This window comes from Nicrophorus vespilloides, unplaced genomic scaffold (assembly GCF_001412225.1).
Source record: "Nicrophorus vespilloides isolate i.1.1-1 unplaced genomic scaffold, Nicve_v1.0, whole genome shotgun sequence".
Taxonomy (NCBI): Eukaryota; Metazoa; Arthropoda; class Insecta; order Coleoptera; family Silphidae; genus Nicrophorus; species Nicrophorus vespilloides.
Window position 1 is genome coordinate 326 of NW_017095867.1, and position 20,946 is coordinate 21,271.

Below are 20,946 nucleotides of genomic sequence, written 5' to 3' on the forward strand. Positions count from 1 at the left end.
CGATAGTATTTTGTTTCTAACGGTTTTTATACAAATGTCGACCAATGAGTTGTGTACACGGCGACGTTATTACCATATAAGGACGTAGAGACGTGTCAGGGTGCATTATGAGTGTCGGTCGTTCATATTTTGTTTCTAACGGTTTTTTTTTCTTCAAATATCTAGCAATGAAAAATCTTGCCTGGAAATAACTATTTCTTTGCAAAATAAAATCTGATTAAATCGAAATGTAAATTATGATTACAAACTCAACATTCATAATACAACTTTTGATATTGTCAAATCTGTCCACAAATATTATTTTCGTTACTTGAGATTTGATCAACAATGATAATATAATTATGGAGTAACATAAAATAATTTAGAAATTTGTTGTGTTGGAACTAAAATATCATATGTTTACCCTACAGCAATATTGATCAAAGGTGTAATTAATTATAGCTACTTATTGTTAGAATGTATGAAAAATTAAGGAAAAAACTTACAAATTTACAGAAGACCAATAGACTGATGTGTACAGGACGACGTTGTTTATATAAAAGGACGAAGAGACGCGTCAGGGCGAATTATTAGTGTTAGTCGATACTATTTTGTTTTTAACGGTTTTTATTCAAATATCGACCAATGAGAAGATGTGTACAGGATGACGTTGTTTATGTAAAAGGACGAAAGGACACGTCAGGCTGAATTAATAGCGTTAGGCGTTAGTATTTTGTTTTTAACGGTTTTTATTCAAATATCTACTAATGAAAACTATCATGTATGTATACATCAAGCTTGACTCGAAATAAAAATTTCTTCTTAAATGAGATTTAGTTCCTTAGTAACAGAAATAATTCAAACATAATATTAATCATAATTTCATGTAAGTGGACAAATTAGTTTTAAAAGTTATTAAATAATTAATGATGTATCTGCAAAAAAATTTCGAAGCAATGAAACTTATCATTCGAAGCAATGTACAGAATCATTCGAAAGGAAAAAAAATGTTTTTTGGCCACTTGTAAGTGGACAAATTAGTTTTAAAAGTTATTAAATAATTAATGATATATCTGCAAAAATTTTCGAAGTAATGAAACTTATCATTCGAAGCAATGTACAGAATCATTCGAAAGGAAAAAAAAATGTTTTTTGTCCACTTGTAAGTGGATGTACAGAATCATTCGAAAGGAAAAAATTGTTTTTTTTTCCTTTCGAATGATTCTGTACAATTTACATAACCAAATGAAATGGGAAATATTTAGAATCCAGTGTTTGCATAGGTTAGACCCAATCAATAAGTGTTGGTGTAGGAGTATTAATATGCGTTACACTAGTTTCTTTCTAATTTTTGACCCAGTTATTGTATTTTATGTCTCTTAGAGAAAAAGCACACAAAGTCTCACATGCAGGGCTTCATTCATTTTTTATTAAATTAAGCGACACAAATGGTCAGCTTAATCCGATTTATCAATCGTTTGGTTAAGCTTTGGCAAAGAAGGACAAGGGGACGATTTATATTTCGGGAGCAAGAATTTCTTATCAACATATTTTTATTATAGCTATTATTATACATGTATAAATGGTGTGTTCTTTTTGTTCTAGATTAATTTAGTTTACTCGACATGGATCAAAAGAAGAACTCTAAACATCGTGGTGAGTTATATGTTACATCTTCTTTATAGTACTTCTTTATTTTTTTTTTCTTCTTCGGTCTTCACAATACTAGACTTTCTCTCCGACTCCCGAGAAAGTGAACTCTTTGAAGTTCACGATTTGCATATCATGTATAACAGTCATGCGTTCCTATGTGTCTATATTGCGAACGCTGATAAATATTCCAAATTAATTACATTACGCTTACAATGTGCTCTACTACCAAATAATCTAATATAGTGATCAAATTCATATACTTTCAGTGTTAATTAATTATAATCAAGAACAATCATGTGTAATTGGCGTGGTAAATCGTATATTGTATTTAGGAAATACATGTTGCATGTACTTTAGTAATCTTACCTACAAAGAATATTGTAGTGAGCATTGTGTGTCATATATCTAAATACCTGTTATCTTTATTACTACAATATGCAATCGCTTCCTTACTAGGATTTCTAGTTATACATTCACCTCTAAACTTAAAGTATTATGTGTTAAATGTATTTTTCTTTGTTTTATTGTAAAATTTATGAATATATTTTGTATAGGAGGGACCGGAGCTGGCGGTGAGACTCACTCCTCTAGGCATTCGGTGAATTCGAGTTCCGGTGTGCTCATGGTGGGACCTAACTTCCGGGTCGGCAAGAAAATCGGCTGTGGAAACTTCGGCGAGCTCAGATTGGGGAAGAACCTCTATAATAATGAGCATGTCGCCATTAAGATGGAATTAATGAAGTCTAAGGCACCGCAGTTGCATTTAGAATACCGCTTCTATAAACTCCTCGGATGCAATGGTAGTCGCGAAAGTGAATTGCCTCAGACCCCAAGGCATTGTTTTTTTATTAATGTATATATTTTTTAGAGGGTATTCCCGATGTATATTATTTCGGTCCATGTGGGAAATTCAATGCTCTTGTTATGGAATTGCTGGGACCTAGCTTAGAGGATCTCTTTGATCTGTGCGAACGTAGATTTACTTTGAAGACAGTACTCATGATCGCCACGCAGCTTCTACATAGGATCGAGTACGTCCACGGTAGACACTTGATCTATCGGGACGTGAAACCGGAAAACTTTCTCATCGGCCGCAGTACAACAAAACGTGAAAAAATCATCCATATTATAGGTAACGAACAAAACTACAATAATGTCGAAAAATGAAGCGTTGACGAACTAATTGGAACGTTCTGGATTTTTAGATTTTGGTTTAGCTAAAGAATACATAGAACTAGAAACAAACAAGCACATTCCCTATAGAGAACATAAATCTTTGACCGGTACCGCACGCTACATGTCCATCAACACCCATCTAGGTAAAGAACAATCCCGCAGGGATGACTTAGAAGCATTAGGACACATGTTCATGTACTTTCTCAGGGGCTCATTGCCTTGGCAAGGCTTAAAGGTATCCAACATATTCAATGGACACTTGTCTTGAGATGCATTAAAATTAAATTACCTACTATTTAGGCGGATACCCTTAAAGAACGTTACCAAAAAATCGGAGACACCAAGCGTGCAACGCCAATTGATGCATTATGTGAGGGACACCCTGAAGAAATGGCCATATACCTCAGGTATGTGCGACGACTGGACTTCTTCGAGACCCCCGACTACGATTACCTTCGTAAACTATTCACGGATCTTTTCCAAAGAAGAGGCTACATAGACGATGGCGAATTCGATTGGACTGGAAAATCAATGGTAATTTTCATAAATAATAAGTTAAAACTGAAGCAAAAGCACAAACGAAAGATAATGTTAACAGTGATTATCAATTACCTAAATTTCACTTAATTTGCATGCATGGATTAGCCACCAAGTATATATCTATTACAACAAGTGCGCAATGCACCGCCCTCTAATAAACTAAAAACCAAATCCGACAAGGTATTGTACCTGTAAAGAAGCTCGATACCGCTTTTAAGATTATTAGAAAAGAACACAACTAATGGATTTCTTTGTTTGTTTGTTTTTTTTTTCATACAGAGTACCCCAGTGGGATCTTTACCAACGACCGGTCACGAGGTAGTCGTTTCACCTAACAGGCATGTTCCCAACAAGGTAGGAAAACTGTCAACTCTTGCAAATAAATACATGAATGTCCATTATCTTCTACAATTTGCAAATTCCATTAATTATTACAATCAAATCCAGGGTGGTGAATATTTATCTGAGGATGATGATGTTTTTCAGCAAGTCATTTTGTTATCACAATATCAGGTACAGAAGTATCTTTGCTAGAATTGTACTCTTACGCTGTTATCCTATCCTGTTCAATTTTATGAATCATATTTACTTTGATATTACGACTTGATAAAGCAACTCTAATATTTTTTCGATTTTTAGACGACCGGAAAAGGAAATGCATGGCCGGAAACTTCGAAGCAAAGTACTTTAGGAAACTTAACTCCTGCCGACCGCCACGGGTCCGTTCAAGTGGTGAGCTCCACGAATGGAGAATTAAACACGGACGATCCGACTGCCGGTCATAGTAACACCCCTATTACTCAACCCCAAGAAATAGAGCTACTGGATGAAACTAAGTATATTGATAATAACGATGTTAGTAGATGTGCTGATGTCGCGTTGTATTTTAGGTGCTGTTGTTTCTTCAAAAGAAAGAAGAAGAAAGGAGTACGCACTAAATGACTACAATATAACGAGACAGACCAGCACTTAACACTGTTACCGTGTGGTCATAGTAGCGCTGCTACTCTTAACTGACTCTAGTTTTAAATGAAGACCAACGTACAGTTGTTATTATGTTATGTACTATTTAAATAGGTAAATGTAGGTTAGTCTTAATTTAATATTTAAGATATGTTTTAAGTCGTTATCATATCTATGAATGTCGAATGAGCCTTACTCGTATGCTAATTGTTCGGTTGATTTGTAGTAACGAAAGAAAGACACCAGAATCAATTATTTTCAACGTATCCCCCTTATTATTATTCTATATATATTTTTCTTCTTTTTTTTTGGATTTATAAGAAATGTGTATATTATTAATTAATTAATATTGTTTACCAAATATTAATATAGCTAAGGATTCTGTTCTTCGAATGTTCATATAACTAGTATGTATATTTAAAGCAAAAAAAAATAACAAAAAAATGCAAAACATAGGGAAAACATTGTAATAATAACGCTGCGACTACTCTACAGTAAAATATTGGCAAAAAAATGATGTTCTCGTTCGATAATTGCATAACGCGCGATTTTATTGTATATATACACGCATATATATATATTAGACAAAAAACAAATTTATTATTACTTTTTGCAATGATTATTTTTCTTTTAGTCATCTTAATTTATTGAGTTCCTTTTAATTAGCATCATGCGATAATTACCACGAGTAAGGTTTTTGGATAGTAATTTACTCCAGATTTGTAAATATTTGAACAAACAGAGAGACGACAAAAGAAAGTTAAGCGGAAAAATGTAGCGGGATGAAAAAAAAAACAAATAATAATTAAAACGAAACCTAAAGCCTTTGCAGCAAACGGTGTTTACTCTATCTCTGTTTCTCATTATATACACAAAAGAAGGGTTGACAAAAAAAAGGTTAAAATGCAAATAAGAAAATTTCAAAAACAAGCAAAATTTAAGTAGGAGCACGCATCGTTATGGGAAATGCCAAAATTTTATTACCGTGTTTTTCATAGGTACTATAAAACAAACGGAGGGAGAAGCTTTTCCAGTCCAAAATATTTACATACTATATATTTATATATATATAATTAAATATATATACATATGAATATTTCTACTGTCATATTGAATGTCCACTGGGACTTTATCGTTTTTTTTTTGTTTGTTTTGCTATGCGAAAAGTTGAAAAGCTCGGAGAGGAAAAGCTGATGAAGTCAATAATAATAAAACAAAAAAAACGCCTTATTGTGTTGTTTGCTTTTTGTAATCCATCTTGTAAGTGTTTTTTTAATGAACCATCCACTTAATTATATATATATTTATATATATAGGAAGCTCTTAAGTTGGTTAAATTTTGGCCACATCATCTATATTTTGTTTGTTTTATTTTAAATTAATTTATTAAAAAGTTCTTTTTTTTTACGTTTATTTGTTTCACTTTCATATTGTTTAGATTTTATCATGGCCGAGTATTTTCGTTCACGTTCAATATTAGGATGTTGCTATAATTTAAAGTATGTTATGGGGCAACGAGCTTTACTATTGTTGATCTCCATTAAGAAAGATACAAACAAAAACAGAGACTTAAGGTCGCCTGCTTAAACCTTCACCTATATATGTATATATCTAATCTTATTTTTTTTTCTGTTGTTTTTTTATGGACAATTGTGTATGGCCTCATTTGTGTACGAGTTTTAATTTTCGTTTATTTTGTTCTTGTTTCATTTATTATTTCTTTCTGTTCAAGCTATTCTTTAATTATAGAAAAAAAAATATAGAAATCTTCTGCAATGTTTTCATTGAATCCCAAGTCTTATGTAACGTGCAGGTACATAAACCTGTGTTTATATTTTCATATATACGAGGAAAACAAAGGTGATATATAATAATTCGTGTTTAATATTGTTTCCACATTGTACTAAGGTTTCATTGAATTCAAGTGAATCGTAATTTATATAATTAAAAAAGAAACAAACAAAATAAATTCAATTTGAATTTGCACTTTCGTCGTTTAAATCAATCGGTATTACCATGTATAGCAATCCTGGGTGTTGCGTTTGTTAGGAAATTCCAGTGGTCAATTGCTCATCATGATGAGTCAACATACTTATTGAATAATTTTCTGCCACAAATCAGCGTAACAAAGGATATGACATACAAAGTTTGTATCATTGGATACCATTTAGTGACGTGGATTTATTGCTTTCATTCTAAGTTGAATATTAATATGAGTAACGTTTAAATGTAGCCAAAATGTATATACTTCAACTATTTAACTGTTAACACTTTATAAAAGTATTTGACCGGCAGAATTATATCTATTTGTACTACATAATAAATGCTCTTTGAAATCACGTGTACCATGCTCTTTCTTTGTATTTCATAAATGTTTAACACAATTATATCCTCATATTCGAGCAATTCTAATATGTTACTATTTCGAAACATTATTCTTATGTAACTTATGTTTCCTTTTTTTTTTTCCTGAATACCAACTCTGATGTTTCTCACATTTTAAAACATGATCCCAACTTTTTATTTAATATAAATATATCTTCAAGCGGCAGACATTAGACAATAAGAGTGTAATAAATAAATTGTACTAGAAATTAAAAATACTATGTACAAAGCAAAAGCAATCTGCAAAACATTTTTTGTAAACTTCAACAATAAAAATTATTTACATATTTGAAATTTATTTATTTTTTTAATAACCTTAATCATTATATTAGTACAAGTTCTTTCCCTTATCACTATTTATATTAATATTATACTCTATATATATTAGACAATTTGAATATACATGAACATTTCTTTAAGCTTTCCTTGATTACTAGATTTATTGGATTGGTATTTGAAGTATATTGTCATTAGGATTAATATCCTATACAAAGGAAAATATTATAATTAGTATCAGCCATAAATTATACACCGGGACACCGGTTAATCGCGTATTAGGGACAAATTCTAAAGAACGGAAACAAAATCGATCTTCGGATAATTAGGTCAGCCACTTAATCGAAATAAATATACTAGTCCCGATCAAGCGGAATCACCTGTATTTTTAATGATACTAGATGAAACGGATCAATATTATAATAAAGACTTTGATGGAAATTTGGGGCAAATCCTTGGAATAAATAGACTTTACTATCACATGTATACACAGTTGATTCCGCTTAATCGAGACAGCCGCTTATTAGGAACAAATCCTAAAGATCGAAAAAAAAAAACGCAAATAACAAAGGAAGGGGGAACGTTTAATCGGGACAAATATACTAGTTCCAATTAAGCGGAGTCATCTGTCTGATTTTTTTTGCTAAAACTTAATGTATCTTCTGAGATAATCAAATTGAACATTTAACAAACTTTTCTAAATAATTATGATATAATAAAGGAATTGGTAAAAATATAAACTTTCAATATTAATCAAATTAGTTTATTTCTATATAAAATTAATTAGATACTATTAGAAACTATTTACAAATGTACAATTTTCCCATGAAAGTACCTTCGCCCAGGACAATCTACAGGAAACTACAGGTCGTTCGATGAAGTATGCTACTACTTATTGCCTGTAAAATGTGGACATTTTTATTGTGCATGGGTTGAGTTCCTCGTCGAAAAGAAAAAAAGAACAAACAGAATACGTTTTTTGTATGCTGTAGAATCCCGGCTTTGTGGTTTATTTTATGTTTTGTACTAAGGTTTGATTCAAAAGATGTAAAAGAAAACGGCGGCATCGTACGACCCGTCGTCTTCAATAGCCCCGGACCCAATGTTACTCCTCCATTTTTATTAATTTTTCTCAATTTTCTTATATAATATATTTTTATTTATTTTTCCCTGCTTAATAGTATTTGTTTTAAATTTTCATTTTATTGAACGTAGATCAGTCTTTAGCGTTGCAATTTCACGTGTATGTTTCCTTTTCTTTCCAGAGTGAACTCTTTTCAGGAATTCCTTAAACCCAACACAATCAACGAAATGAACTGATTATATAAGAAGCGACTGAATTAATATATGATTTCTTTTCGTACTTTACACATTTTTACCGTTATTGTTTTGTTGTTTTTTGTCTTGCATTACACAAATTAAAGCAAAAACGTTCCTGAAAAAATACAATAATATATATACGATAGATAATTTATCCTAGGATACTAAATACAAAAGTAGTGTAATGAAAATACAGGAAAGGTCAAACACAATGTAATATTAATACTTAAGTCACTGTGGGTGAGTGTACCGTGCAATATTCACAATTAATAATTGTACTTATTCCCCTAGTTTGTTTGTTATATTTCATTATCATACTTGTCATTCACATCAATGTATAAAAATAAATGAATACCAGAATGTCCGAATATAATATTCTCTTAATATTCTTTTTTTTTTGGTTTTGTCCGATTCTTGAAAAACACTTTCTTATTTTAACATTTAAACCACAAAATACTGTTCCGTTCATCCTATTAAAAAAAAAAACAAACAGGAAAATTAATAAAAATAATAGAAGTAATGATAGTCATAAAAGAAAATCGTAAAAAAGTCTACGAATGTGCAGAAATTAATATTAGAAAACGTAAGTCACAAACATAAATTATAAAGAACATTGTTATAAATAATAACAAATGAATAAATGACAATAAATAATATAAGTTTCTTCCACTGTTCACTGGAAGTTCCTAGTAAAGGAACGATTGAGTTATTTTTGGTACAAGTCCAAAATATAAATTTCAACCTGGATTCCCTAGATCTTACTAAATTATCACAAAAAAATAAAAATTAATTTAAAAGAAATCGCATTTTAGAGACGAATAATCCGATATAAAATAATAGATTTACAGGTGATGTTTTCTTAATCATAATTAATTAATTCTAATTTAAGTAAAAAAAAAACATTGATATGTAAACTAGTATTTTACGTATTTAAGCTCTTCAACTCAATAACATGCAATTCATTTGTTTCTGACATGGATTTTAGTTTTTCTGTATCAGGCGAACATGTTGAACAAATGTAGTCCTCGTCTTCATTAATGTCCTTCGCTGAAAGTCCAACACATGCCATATGAAACCACTGTTCACAGCCACCATCACACTGAACCCAATCAACTTCATCTCCTGAGGGTTGCAAACACGTCGACACTGCACACATTGCGTCCTCGTCACCTTCATCGTCGTCTTCTTCCTCGTCACTTTTTGTTTCACCGTTAGCTTTGGATTTTCGTTTACGACTTTGCTGTCTTATAGTATTTTCTTTTGTTTTACGTGGCACTCGAACCTTCTTCGAGGTCACATCCCTTTTTACTTTGCATCCACTGGTTTCTGGCTCTTCTGATCGCCTTTTCTTACCTTTTTTAACAGGCGTGGATATGGGCACAGTTGCAGTTGAAACATCGGCTACCGCCTAAATAAAAACATTCATTTGCATTAGAATGTATCATACTAATAAAAATACTTACATCGAAATCTATAATTAAAGGTTCCTGTTCCAAATCTCTAGAAAGGAGATTCAATTGCCATAATTGATCATTCTCATCCAATGAAACCTCCAAGAGGTCTCCTTCTGTAATGAGCTCGAGGATCTGCTCTCGAACCGATTGATTGATTGTGATAGTGCATTCAGCTTCTTCCTGTTTAGAAAATGTCATGGAGTATGCATGCTCCATGTCGTCGTCTGATAAGGATTGTATAGTGGAATCAGAAATGTCTTCATCGATAATTCCAGTACCTGCGGAAACAGTCGAATCTTGGATGCTCTTCTCAGGCTGTGGTTTACTATCAAGTGGCGGTGGTGGTGGAGGAGGTGGCATATTTTCCCTTTTTGTTATTTTATATTTAATTTCCATGGCGAGCAATTTACTCATTGCTGGTGCAATTTCGGGAGATTGAATAAACTGTCTAGCCCTATCTTGCCAATTCATTGCTCTCTCGGTCAGACACTGAAGAGCTTCGCCTTCCGGTAATCGACTGTGCAACTTTTGCAAAGACATTAACAATCCCAGAATTGTCTCTAGTCGCGGACGTCTGGTTCGTTGACAATTTATACATAAAAATTTACTATTTTTGACTCCTATTCTCAAAGACATTGGTTTTATGTTTTTTCGTAGACGATCTGTTGCTAATTTTGGCAATTGGACACAGGATGAGTGGAACCAGTCCTTGCACAAAACACACTGCATCATTACACCGGATACGGCCTTCTGACAGGTGCAGAATGTGGTATCTTCTGCATCAATCTTTTTTGCTGTATTCGAAGATATAAGGTCTTTTACCATCTGCATCTCTTTATCTTCAGCATCTTTGAATGCAGTAACTACAGATACTGGATCCATAATTTCAGCAAGCCTGGTATTCTCTTCGCTGGGCTTTTTCTTATTCTTATTGGGGTAAAGTTGTGTTCTTGGAGACAAAGACTCCATTAACGTGAAGAACGAATTCTTTAATAGGAATGTCTTAGATGTTCTCTCCTTCCATGAATGTGCGGAAGCAATGTACGTTTTTAGTCTTTCGACTTCATCCAAGTGGAAAGTAAAATTTTTACTTTTCTTAACTAAATCCTCGATGGCAGTAAGGTATGGGTAGAACTCTAACGAGTTGATCTCCTGCAATTCTTTAAACCAACCATTCACACTGTTTACGCTGTCCACTAAGAGATTTTCTGTTGGTAAATATACATCAATACCTGACGCGATTTTGATTAAATTTTCTGCTTCCGTTACAATATTTACACCTTGCTTTGCAAATAAAGCTTGAGCTTGTTCTTCCCAATCTTCAGCATCTGTGATCAAGGCTTGGAGATCAGATAAAGTTTCTTCTATCAATGGATCAGCAGGAAGACTGAATCCTCTTCTTAGCAAGTTATTTAAGGTGCTTATTTCAGCTACTTCTGGCGTTTTTTTTCTGGTCTCAATAACATCTTTTACCCACCTTAATTGTATATATCTATCTTTTAAAGGTTTCAAGGTTGGCAATTGAATGCATAATCCATTGCTAAATTCTATTAATTCTTCAACTTCTTTTAATGGACAGTCCTTAACCTCCATCTCTAGGTATTTTCTGCTTTCCAGTTCGAAATAATCGGTCTTTTTTAATAATTCTTTTATAATTGTCTCTTCATCTAGGATGCAAGCTAAGCTATCGATTTCATCACAGAACAAACGCAATTCTTGCAACGTCAATTTGCTTCTGTTGTCACAGGAGTATCGTGTCCTGATCTTATAGAAATCTAGCTGTTTGATTACACTCGCACATTTTTCAGCATCTTCGATTGCATGTGCTAATGTCTGTAGTAAGTCAGACTTTGGAAAATTCTTACCATCTGCCTCTGCTAACAGAGCACGTAATTCAGATAAATCTACACTTTTTGGATTTTTCCTATCCAAGACGTCTTTTACTCGGTCAGCCCAACGATCAAATGATTCAGCTTTTTGCTTAAGACTTCTCAATAAAGGTAGTAATTCGTCAAGTGTATATCTGTATCTCAGAGTATGTCTGCTTGGAGGACATTTGCACAGAGAGGCATAGTGTCTCAGGCACACTAAGACATCTGCTGTGCAAGCACATGTCAATGCGGACATGAAGCAAGTTGTTTTGCATACTTCACATTGGCGCTCATCGTCTGGTAACAGTTCGAATGCCTCGCGTTCTGCACTGGTGACACCCTATTAGAAGATTAGAAAATTAGCAACAAGAAATTATATATAAGGTTTTTAACTTACCCAGTCCAAAAGACTCTTCCTCAATTTCTTCTCAGTCTCCACCATTCTTAACATATCAGTATATGTCGCTGCGGCAACAGTAATGTCCAATTTCTCAGAATTGGTTGCCATTTTACAGACGAGTTCGTCGTGAGAAAACACGCAAAATCTTCTTAGCTGAGAGTAATGCAAAACACATTCCCTACCCATGGCTACCCAATCAGCGGGAGCAAAATTCACGGCCTCCGCGAAATTATATCTATAAGGATAGATGTAACAATTAAAATCTACCTTTATTTAATTAAACAATTTAACTTACCCTTGATTGAATCCAGCATGATAAGCACGTGGGAATGTTATTACAAATTCACCTGCGTGTTGGTCGGTCCTGTAGACCGGAACTCCCGCGTTCATCAGTATATTTGGGTTCATGATTGTAACTAATTGATGCAGTAAATCAGGCTGTGTTTGAAATAATTCCGGAGCAGCTGATTTCATTGTCTCCTCGAATAATTCAGCTTTCATTCCGGATACTCCGTACCAAGTTTTCGGTTCACCCCAGTGGAGGTAGTTGATGGAATAACTCCAATGGTCTTCGTTGTGCCAACAGAACGTCGCGAAGCACATGCCTACATACATCCAAGGTACCTTCATTCCTGATATATCAGCGTTAATGTACCCAAGTACGGATCCTTCGAGAACTGGTAGGTTGTTCAAATTCCATCCGGACAAAGCGTACTCGTGGTCAGCGGGTAATAAGTTTAATGCATTTTTTGTCGGAAATCCAGAACCGTGATCCATTGTGTGTAAATCAGCACCATATTCTACTGTAACATCTTCATCGATAGAAGATACGATACGCCAAAACTCCTTTTCCACCATTGAAGTCGGAACTAGCTGCAATGATAAAAGTATCACAGCTTAATACTTGATTGTCGCAAATATAATAATTCGATCTGTTAAGACCAATAAAGAGTACATATTAAAGAGATGACCAGCTTCCTTGACCCTTTTTTCCATACGCTCATGCGTACTACCTAATAAAAAGAGCATCCGAAGCACATGCGAGTTGCTGCAATCACAGACGTGCATCAATTGCAAACGCGAGGAAGACAATAAACTAGTACACGAATGAATACAGAAACGTACGTATAACAGAAGCAGTAAACAAATCTTTTACACATCTTTCTTTTCTTGCAAGGAGAAGAAACCATAATACCGAAGACATGTTATAGATAGACATTATACAGTTACCGGCGAGACCTCACGAATTATTCTATATCATATATAGCTTGCAAAATTAGGTAACTATATACTATTAATGTAATATGCTGCTTTGTGATCAATATTGCTCCATATTAATAACAATAGCTTGCCAATTAGAGAACGCTTAATTTAGAGTCGGGATTACTATTGTTAGCAATTGAAATCACAGACAACCAACCAACTAACGACGACTGTTCGCCTAGAAATGCATGTTTGAACGTGCGGATTATTACTGCTTGTTATGTAGACAATAAAAAACGTTATATAATAATTATTGATTTCGATGTTTGTTGAAACGAAATAAAAAAAAGGAACAAAAAATAAGAACCAAATAATTAAGTTACTTTTAATGAAAGTACGTCTAAAAAACCTAATCATGAAAGATTGTCTGTAATGAGGTATTTGGAGAAATATATACAGATTACAGAAGATTTTAAGTGAGGGAAAAAGACTAAAGCTCTTTGTTATGTAAATTGTACATTGTTCTAAGTCTGAGACCAACCAGTGGTTGATATTGCATAGACGCAGAATACTCGTGTTTTTCGACATTTATAATAATAATCTAAGCTAAATAGACGAGTATAGCCGATATTGCTGCACAAAAGTTAATATTATTTGTAGGAAACAATAAATACTTTACATCATCTTAGAATATACCAAGCAACAATAAAATGTATGTAATCAGAGTGAACTAGTAGTTCGTTTATAAAACACCAACAATATTAACAATAGCACCATATCATGAAATAAAAAGAGTTGAAGCCAACGTTGCAAGACGAAAATACTGTCTACAGTGGATGAATTAATTTAAGCACGCTTTGGAACATATTACAATGAAACCATCAATACTATTATAAATAGCTGTCAAATAGGATAAGGATATAAAGGAAACGTGTACTTTGTAAAGGGAACTATATATTTGATTAAGAATAATGAATTAATTAGTTCACAACAAATCATACATATATACAATTTATGTTAACACAAAGGATATTAAAACAATAAGTTATTGGACAAAAACTGGGAAGCTTAAGCTATATATATATACAAAATTACTATTAATTCTAAGAACGAATATTCTTCGACATTTCGTATATTGCATGTGCATGAATTAAATTACCGACATGAAATGTTAAAAAATATAAACCAATTACATAACGGAGAAGAGGTGGAGGAAACACGTGGTAGATGCTGCAATTATTGACATGTTAAAAATAAAAAATATTGCATAATGGAAAACAGTAAATATTTGCTTTCTTCGGTTCAATTATAGCAATATTATTTTATTAGAATTAACTATGGTTTTTCCTCGAATTTACAAGATACAAAATGATCGGCGCACGCAACATCACGAAAAATCGAAGTTTAATTGCGTCACGAAAAGTTGGTTTTTCCGTAAGAGTACTAGAAAGCACATTGATTTCGATGCATATGCTTTTTTCCCGTTACAACACATTAAGTCAAGCATCGTTTACTGCAGTTGCGAACTTTAGTTTTATTGTCTCTATGCTCATAAATAAACTACAAATAATAAAAGGAATGAACTGCGGATAAAGAAAACCACGGCCAACACAATAAACTATACTCGCGGTTTTTCTTTTTAAATTGATATAATACGAGGTCATCACCATAGTGGGTCTTATTTGTTTCTACGTAATCTAAATGAAAACAAACTTACATGCACGGGCATATTGAAATATTCAGACTTAAATGTGTCTGCCATTTCTCCGAATTGCTGCAGGTTGTACTCTCGTTGGGCCTGTTCGAAACCGAAGGCTTCCATAGGTTTGGACACCTCCGCTGCAACGCATTTCGGACAACACCAGTCGCCCTTTGGAATTTCTGCCAGAGGTGGCATAAGGCAAAACGTGTGGTAGCTATCATCACAGCCGTCGCATAATAGCATTTGTTCTTCGGAGTCACCACGTCGGCAATTATGGCAAATATATTTGGCCAGCTAAAGAGACCAACATTAAAATATCTGTATTCTATTACTATTCTCTCAACTTACCGGATCAAAATCGAACTCCGATTTTGGTCTTGGCTTAAAATCATCATTCTTTTTCAAATTAAATCCAGCCATCTTTGGTCCAGGTCCATAAAACTGTAATCTTTTTAACTCTTTGTTATGGTCACTCTCAGAATCTGATGTTGGTTCCTCTTTGATGGTGACATTCTCCACCTCCACTTTAATCACAACCTCACCAACTTCTGGCTCAGGAGCTGCTGTTCCTTTGCTTCTCCTACTGTAACAATTTTTTCTACTTACAGTTGGTTGAGTATTTAATAGCCTAGATTTGGAAGGCTTATATTCTTGATCTTCATCATCCTCTGTCTTAATTTCTTGTTTAATATTATGAATCTGCTGGATACAAGAACAGAGAATTAGTTTTTCGGTATATTTTACTAATGTTAACCAGACGTACGATTTTCTTTTCCATTGCGAAGACTTCAAATGGATATAAAAGTCTCTCATAATGCGTCTTTAGTATCGTTCCTATTCCCTTACCCTGAGGATAACCCATGTATACGGCTACTTTAGCCCATTTTCGCTCCTTCGATACATTCGAAAACCCGCCTTCATGTTCGACAAGACGGTGCAATGTATATAAGTCAAGTGCACGTTTTTCAACCATGGGAATCTTAAGAGATGAACCCTGCAGCTCCCAGAACTTTGCAATTTGATCTAAGAAATTGAGTTTTATCCTTGTTTTGGCCTAAAAATTAAACTAATTTAGTATAAAACAAACTTGAGCTTTCTGGAATCAGATTAACCTCTAGTTCATTTAGTCTTTGGATTCTGGGGGTAAACTTTAATTTGTCAACATCAACAGCAAATGGTGGCTGCCAATTCTAAAAAAATGGCAAGATATTTAATAGTTGCTAGTGATTAGGTTTCAATATTTCACTCACTGGTGGTGGTTTTATTTTACATATTCCATACTTTTCAGCAATGGGCCTTATCTTGTCAATAAAGACTAGAGGTTCTGCAAATTCAGCCTCTGTGGGGCTAAATACAGGTGCCTCTGGAGGCACTGCAAACTCAAATACATCTTGCCTTGTGGACTTTGCAGATGAATCATTTGAGCAACTACCGGTGTTGCTCAGTGTGGGACTAATTCTTTCATCTCTTCCAGACATTTTTCTTTTATTTTCATATAGATCTCATTCTTAAAAAATAATAACTAATGGAAGAAGGCTTCCGGCAATTAGTTAGCTGGATGAGATTTGTTTTATTTGAACATGTAGATTCTTGATTGCTATGAAAAAGAAAATAATTAGAAATTAGTCAAAAATAGAAAAATTGCATAATAATCTGAGTGTGCATTTTATAAAGAAAAGAAATGGAAAAACATGGTGTGGAAAGCTTTTACTTTTTCTTAAAACTTACCTGATCTAATGGATGTTAAAGTTTTCTTCCATATTGTAATTTTCACCATTTTATATGCAGGGGAAAAAAATATTGGTATGACTTTGGTCATCTATTGTTCCAATGATCCAATTGGTTTTGTTCGCTATTCTCAGCTACTTTCAGATCCGAAATTAATATTGAAAGTTTTGGACACTCCGTCGTTGTCCGACGATCGGCGCTCAATGTTTGTGCAATAATTTCTGCGAAAAGTTGCCGAAACTTGCAGTTGATGATCGGAAGAAAAACAGTTTCGCACCATTTGAATCATAAAACTGATCCAACTTTTGCCTCGTTACTTTGGATTGACGAATTATATCACCTTTTCACTTTAAGCAAAAGTTCTTGTATTTCCTTTACAGCAGAGTTTTTCCATTTCGCTGTTCTTAATGTTCCTTTTTTTGATTTTTCTACTATTCTTCTTTATTTCTACCTGTCTTAATTTCTATCCAATACGTTGTCCACACGGCAATTGACGGGTGTATGCAGAATTTGCAAGGAAGATCGTGTATACAACTAATCTACCTCGGATTACAAAAGCAAATCACAGACAGAACAGTTACACTCGACGGTCGGGAAGTCTCAATTTATGTCGTGGAAATTAAACACAACAGAATTCTGCAAAAATCACCACTCTAACTTTTTGCTACTCCTCATCACTTCTTGTACTTTTTCCTTTTTTTTCTGTTCCGTCGAGTACGCATAAATGTCGTCGGTGAGACAACACAGAACTAAAAGCTCCCCACTCGTTAAATCATTGATTCCAATGTATTTCACGAGAACATACAATTCCGTCTAAAATGGCATAAACAGTTTAAAAAGATAAAACCCGAACTATCAAAAGGATCATCAAGCCTTGCCTGGACCCGAGCCCAACAACTGCAAGAACTCACCGACTGCTCTTCACTTCGCACATAACGTCTCTGCTTCCACAGAATTGGAACAATTCACGATCCGTAAAACCTAACGTGTTAGGTTAAAATACCATCGGTTATTTGGTATCGCGTTCTACGTGACGCCCAACCAACCATCTAATTGGACAACTCCGCATACCATGATCAGCCATAATGAACATGTTCAGTATTTCGCTTGGTCCGCTGCCATGCATCACTAGATGGCTCTATCTAAACAACCCAAACATTTAATTATAAACATTACTTTGTTAACGCCTTCTACATATATTGATTATCCACAAATGTGCACTGAGCACCTATCATAAATTATATATACTTCTTTAAAAGTCTTATTGTTTGTAAATAGGATTTTAATTAAATAATTTCCATGAAGCGAATGCGCTCAAAAACCACCTAAAACATTCCAAATTATGAGGTTTCATAACGACAGAATCTATAAACAGTTAATAATAATATACTGAAATGTCAGGAAAGTTTATTACTAGAAATTACTTATTTATATTATAACTAAAAATGAATTAAAGTAATTCATCAGAAACGATTCAAATTAAAAACTTATAGTTGCAAATAGCATCTGAAGGTTGGTAGGAGTGTGCGTTTTTCGTTGGTGCCACTGATTGTTGGGCAAAACATTAATGGAATGTAACTTCATTTTTGTTATAATAAAATTTCCTGGTTTTTTGTTTTGTTTTTCGTTCGACCGAATAAGTGTAAAATGATTCCAGGCAGGTTCCTCTGGTGGTTCGCGAGGTGCTGAATTCCGTTTTCCGTTAGGAGGACGTGTCGGAGCCGCACATTGATGAAGGCCAGCCTTTTGAAAAATGAGTCACAAGAGTGACAAATCCTCACTTTCTCAACCGTTGCGAGTGGAAACAGAAGAAAATGTTCATCCTGAAGGGAACAATTACTTTGATGAGGATACTCCACACAGTAATGACAATGAAGACACAGAATCTTTGGGCCCACTGCCCCCCAAATGGGAGAAAGCTTACACTGAAAGTGGTGAAGTTTACTTTATCGAGTAAGTACCATTACTATTAATTCAATTCCTCACTAACATATTCCTGTTATTTTAGTCATGCCAGTGGCACATCACATTGGTTAGACCCCAGATTATCAAAGTTCCAGAAGAAATCATTGGAAGACTGTATGGATGATGAACTTCCATACGGTTGGGAGAAGATTAGTGATCCCAATTATGGTACATACTTCATTGATCATGTAAATAGGAGAACTCAGTATGAGAACCCTGTCATTGAAGCAAAAAGGGCTGCATCCCAGGCCTCAGCTCGTGTTAGCCGTGCTTCTTTCACTAAAGACCCTTCAGAGCTTTGTGGGCAGCGCTTTCGTACCTCCCTAGTTAAATCCTCTCGAGGTTTAGGTTTCACAATTGTTGGTGGGGATGATGGCATAGATGAGTTCTTGCAAATTAAATCTGTTGTGCCTAAAGGTCCAGCATGGCTTGATGGCAAATTGCAGACAGGTGATGTAATTGTTTTTGTTAATGACACCTGTGTGTTGGGCTACACTCACAACCAAATTGTGCGATTGTTTCAATCGATAAGCGTAGGGTCCACAGTAACGTTAGAATTGTGCAGAGGTTATCCTTTGCCCTTTGATCCAAATGACCCCAATACTGAGGTGGTAACAACCATTGCAGTTGATTTACGATTGCAAACTGTTCCAAATGAGAAAAGACTTGCTAATCTAGATACAAATTACAACTTTCTTGATGGTGATGACATTTCTAGAGATGAAGGTAGTGCAATTGACAATAACGACGATATAGAAGATATTCTTAAGGGCATAAATCTGAGCGTCACCAAGGTTGAAGTTAGTGTCAAAATTGTCAAGGGAAATCTGGGGTTCGGATTTACAATAGCGGATAGCGCGTGCGGGCAAAGGGTTAAGAAAATCCTGGATAGACAAAGGTGTAAGAATTTAATGGAAGGTGATATTCTACTGGAGATTAATGAAATACCACTCCAAAATATGTCACATGACGATGTTGTTCAGGTGTTAAAGAATTGCCCTTACAACAATGAAGCAACAATCTGCGTTCAGAGGGGTTGCAACAGTAAACCATTGATAGCTAGAAACAAACCAAGAAAGCTGGACAATAGATTTAACTCTAAGGATATGGCGAATGCGTTTCGCAGCAAAACGCCCACTGCTGACATATACAGCACCCAGCCGAGAGAAGTATTACCAAGCAGACCAAAAACTCCAATAGTAGACACTCGAAATATTTCGAAAGCGCCTATAAAAGACATGAACTCAAATAGCCATGAGATGTTGCGAGGCGATTTCAACAATGACTCCACGGAACGTTCGCACCTCCGATTGTCTTTGATAGATTCCCAAGACGTAGACGATGAGATAGAGATCAATGATATTGTCCAGAACAAAACCCCGCTCGAGTATACCCAAAATGACGGTAAATACGGCCTATACATGCACATACCACACAGGTACGACTGCATGTGCTTCAATTGCCAGAATCAAAGACCAAACGTCAACGAAAGTAACAGCACCTACGAGAACAGAAAGACCAATATGCAGGAATGGTGGCAATCACAACAAAACAACGATTATCTAGAAATGAATATTACTTTGCATAGACAGGAAACTGGCTTTGGTTTTAGAATTGTCGGTGGCATAGAGGATAGGTCTCAGGTGGCTGTTGGACATATAGTCGCTGGAGGCGCTGCGGATTTGGATGGAAGGATCCGTTCTGGTGATGAAATCGTCAGCGTGGACAACTTTTCTGTGCTGAAAGCTTCGCATCGTCAGGTGGTGCATTTCATGAATCAGGCAGCTACACGCGGACAAGTTAATTTGGTTTTAAGACGTCGCAATTACCCTCCGATGATTCTGCCCTTCTCTCAAAGTTATCCAATAGACCACATGCCACCTCAACCTCCTATCGCCAGTCCCAATAGTCAAACCTACGACGTTATTGTCCATCGTACGGAGAACGAAGGATTTGGGTTCGTCATAATTTCATCTGTCAACAAGATTGGTTCGACTATAGGTAAGTTATTTTATACTTTTGCATGTGTTTTCTATGTATTATTAATGTACATAACAACATTGCAATTTTGCATACTTAGACTGTATCCAAACGACATGTTTGCATTTCAGGACGACTGATAGAGGATAGTCCAGCCGAGAAGTGTGGACGATTGCGGGTTGGTGACTACATCGTGGCAGTTAATCATATCGACATAATGCACCTGAGTCACGGCGATATCGTTAATCTGATAAAAGACTCCGGCCTCTCGGTAACACTGACCATTGCCCCAAATTCCGAATAAGTATTTGATTTCATCGTTCGGAACACATTCATTGAATTAATAATATA

At 34.8% G+C, this 20,946-nt stretch overlaps 3 protein-coding genes across 9 annotated transcripts; 2 read left to right on the forward strand and 1 right to left on the reverse strand.

Annotated features, from left to right (window-relative positions):
* Positions 1-1,540: 1,540 nt before the first annotated feature.
* LOC108567281 (casein kinase I) lies at positions 1,541-6,656 on the forward strand. Of its 4 annotated transcripts, XM_017927659.1 has the most exons (8): positions 1,542-1,635; positions 2,187-2,444; positions 2,501-2,764; positions 2,838-3,043; positions 3,109-3,342; positions 3,628-3,702; positions 3,988-4,184; positions 4,239-6,656. In XM_017927659.1, the coding sequence occupies exons 1-8, from the start codon at positions 1,605-1,607 to the stop codon at positions 4,288-4,290; spliced, it is 1,317 nt and encodes a 438-aa protein (XP_017783148.1). In that variant the 5' UTR covers positions 1,542-1,604; the 3' UTR covers positions 4,291-6,656. The 4 variants fall into 4 exon arrangements, with proteins under 4 accessions (XP_017783141.1, XP_017783157.1, XP_017783164.1 ...); XM_017927652.1 differs by having other exon boundaries at positions 1,541-1,635; positions 2,187-2,432; positions 3,988-6,656; XM_017927668.1 differs by lacking the exons at positions 3,628-3,702; positions 3,988-4,184; positions 4,239-6,656 and adding an exon at positions 3,454-3,558 and having other exon boundaries at positions 1,541-1,635.
* A 2,022-nt stretch (positions 6,657-8,678) lies between these two features.
* Positions 8,679-17,829, reverse strand: LOC108567195 (lysine-specific demethylase lid). 3 transcript variants are annotated; one of them, XM_017927536.1, is made up of 11 exons: positions 17,562-17,829; positions 16,651-17,463; positions 16,173-16,519; positions 16,035-16,112; positions 15,686-15,976; positions 15,271-15,624; positions 14,938-15,216; positions 12,313-12,890; positions 12,015-12,252; positions 9,756-11,957; positions 8,679-9,700 (listed from the first exon to the last, which is right to left on the reverse strand). In XM_017927536.1, the coding sequence occupies exons 3-11, from the start codon at positions 16,398-16,400 to the stop codon at positions 9,215-9,217; spliced, it is 4,734 nt and encodes a 1,577-aa protein (XP_017783025.1). In that variant the 5' UTR covers positions 16,401-16,519; positions 16,651-17,463; positions 17,562-17,829; the 3' UTR covers positions 8,679-9,214. The 3 variants fall into 3 exon arrangements, with proteins under 3 accessions (XP_017783025.1, XP_017783017.1, XP_017783034.1); XM_017927528.1 differs by having other exon boundaries at positions 16,651-17,829; XM_017927545.1 differs by having other exon boundaries at positions 15,271-15,621; positions 16,651-17,822.
* On the forward strand, positions 13,058-20,917 carry LOC108567237 (membrane-associated guanylate kinase, WW and PDZ domain-containing protein 1). 2 transcript variants are annotated; one of them, XM_017927599.1, is made up of 5 exons: positions 13,058-13,138; positions 13,195-13,297; positions 18,308-18,603; positions 18,659-20,616; positions 20,727-20,917. In XM_017927599.1, the coding sequence occupies exons 3-5, from the start codon at positions 18,404-18,406 to the stop codon at positions 20,897-20,899; spliced, it is 2,331 nt and encodes a 776-aa protein (XP_017783088.1). In that variant the 5' UTR covers positions 13,058-13,138; positions 13,195-13,297; positions 18,308-18,403; the 3' UTR covers positions 20,900-20,917. The 2 variants fall into 2 exon arrangements, with proteins under 2 accessions (XP_017783088.1, XP_017783080.1); XM_017927591.1 differs by lacking the exons at positions 13,058-13,138; positions 13,195-13,297 and having other exon boundaries at positions 18,183-18,603.
* Positions 20,918-20,946: the final 29 nt, after the last annotated feature.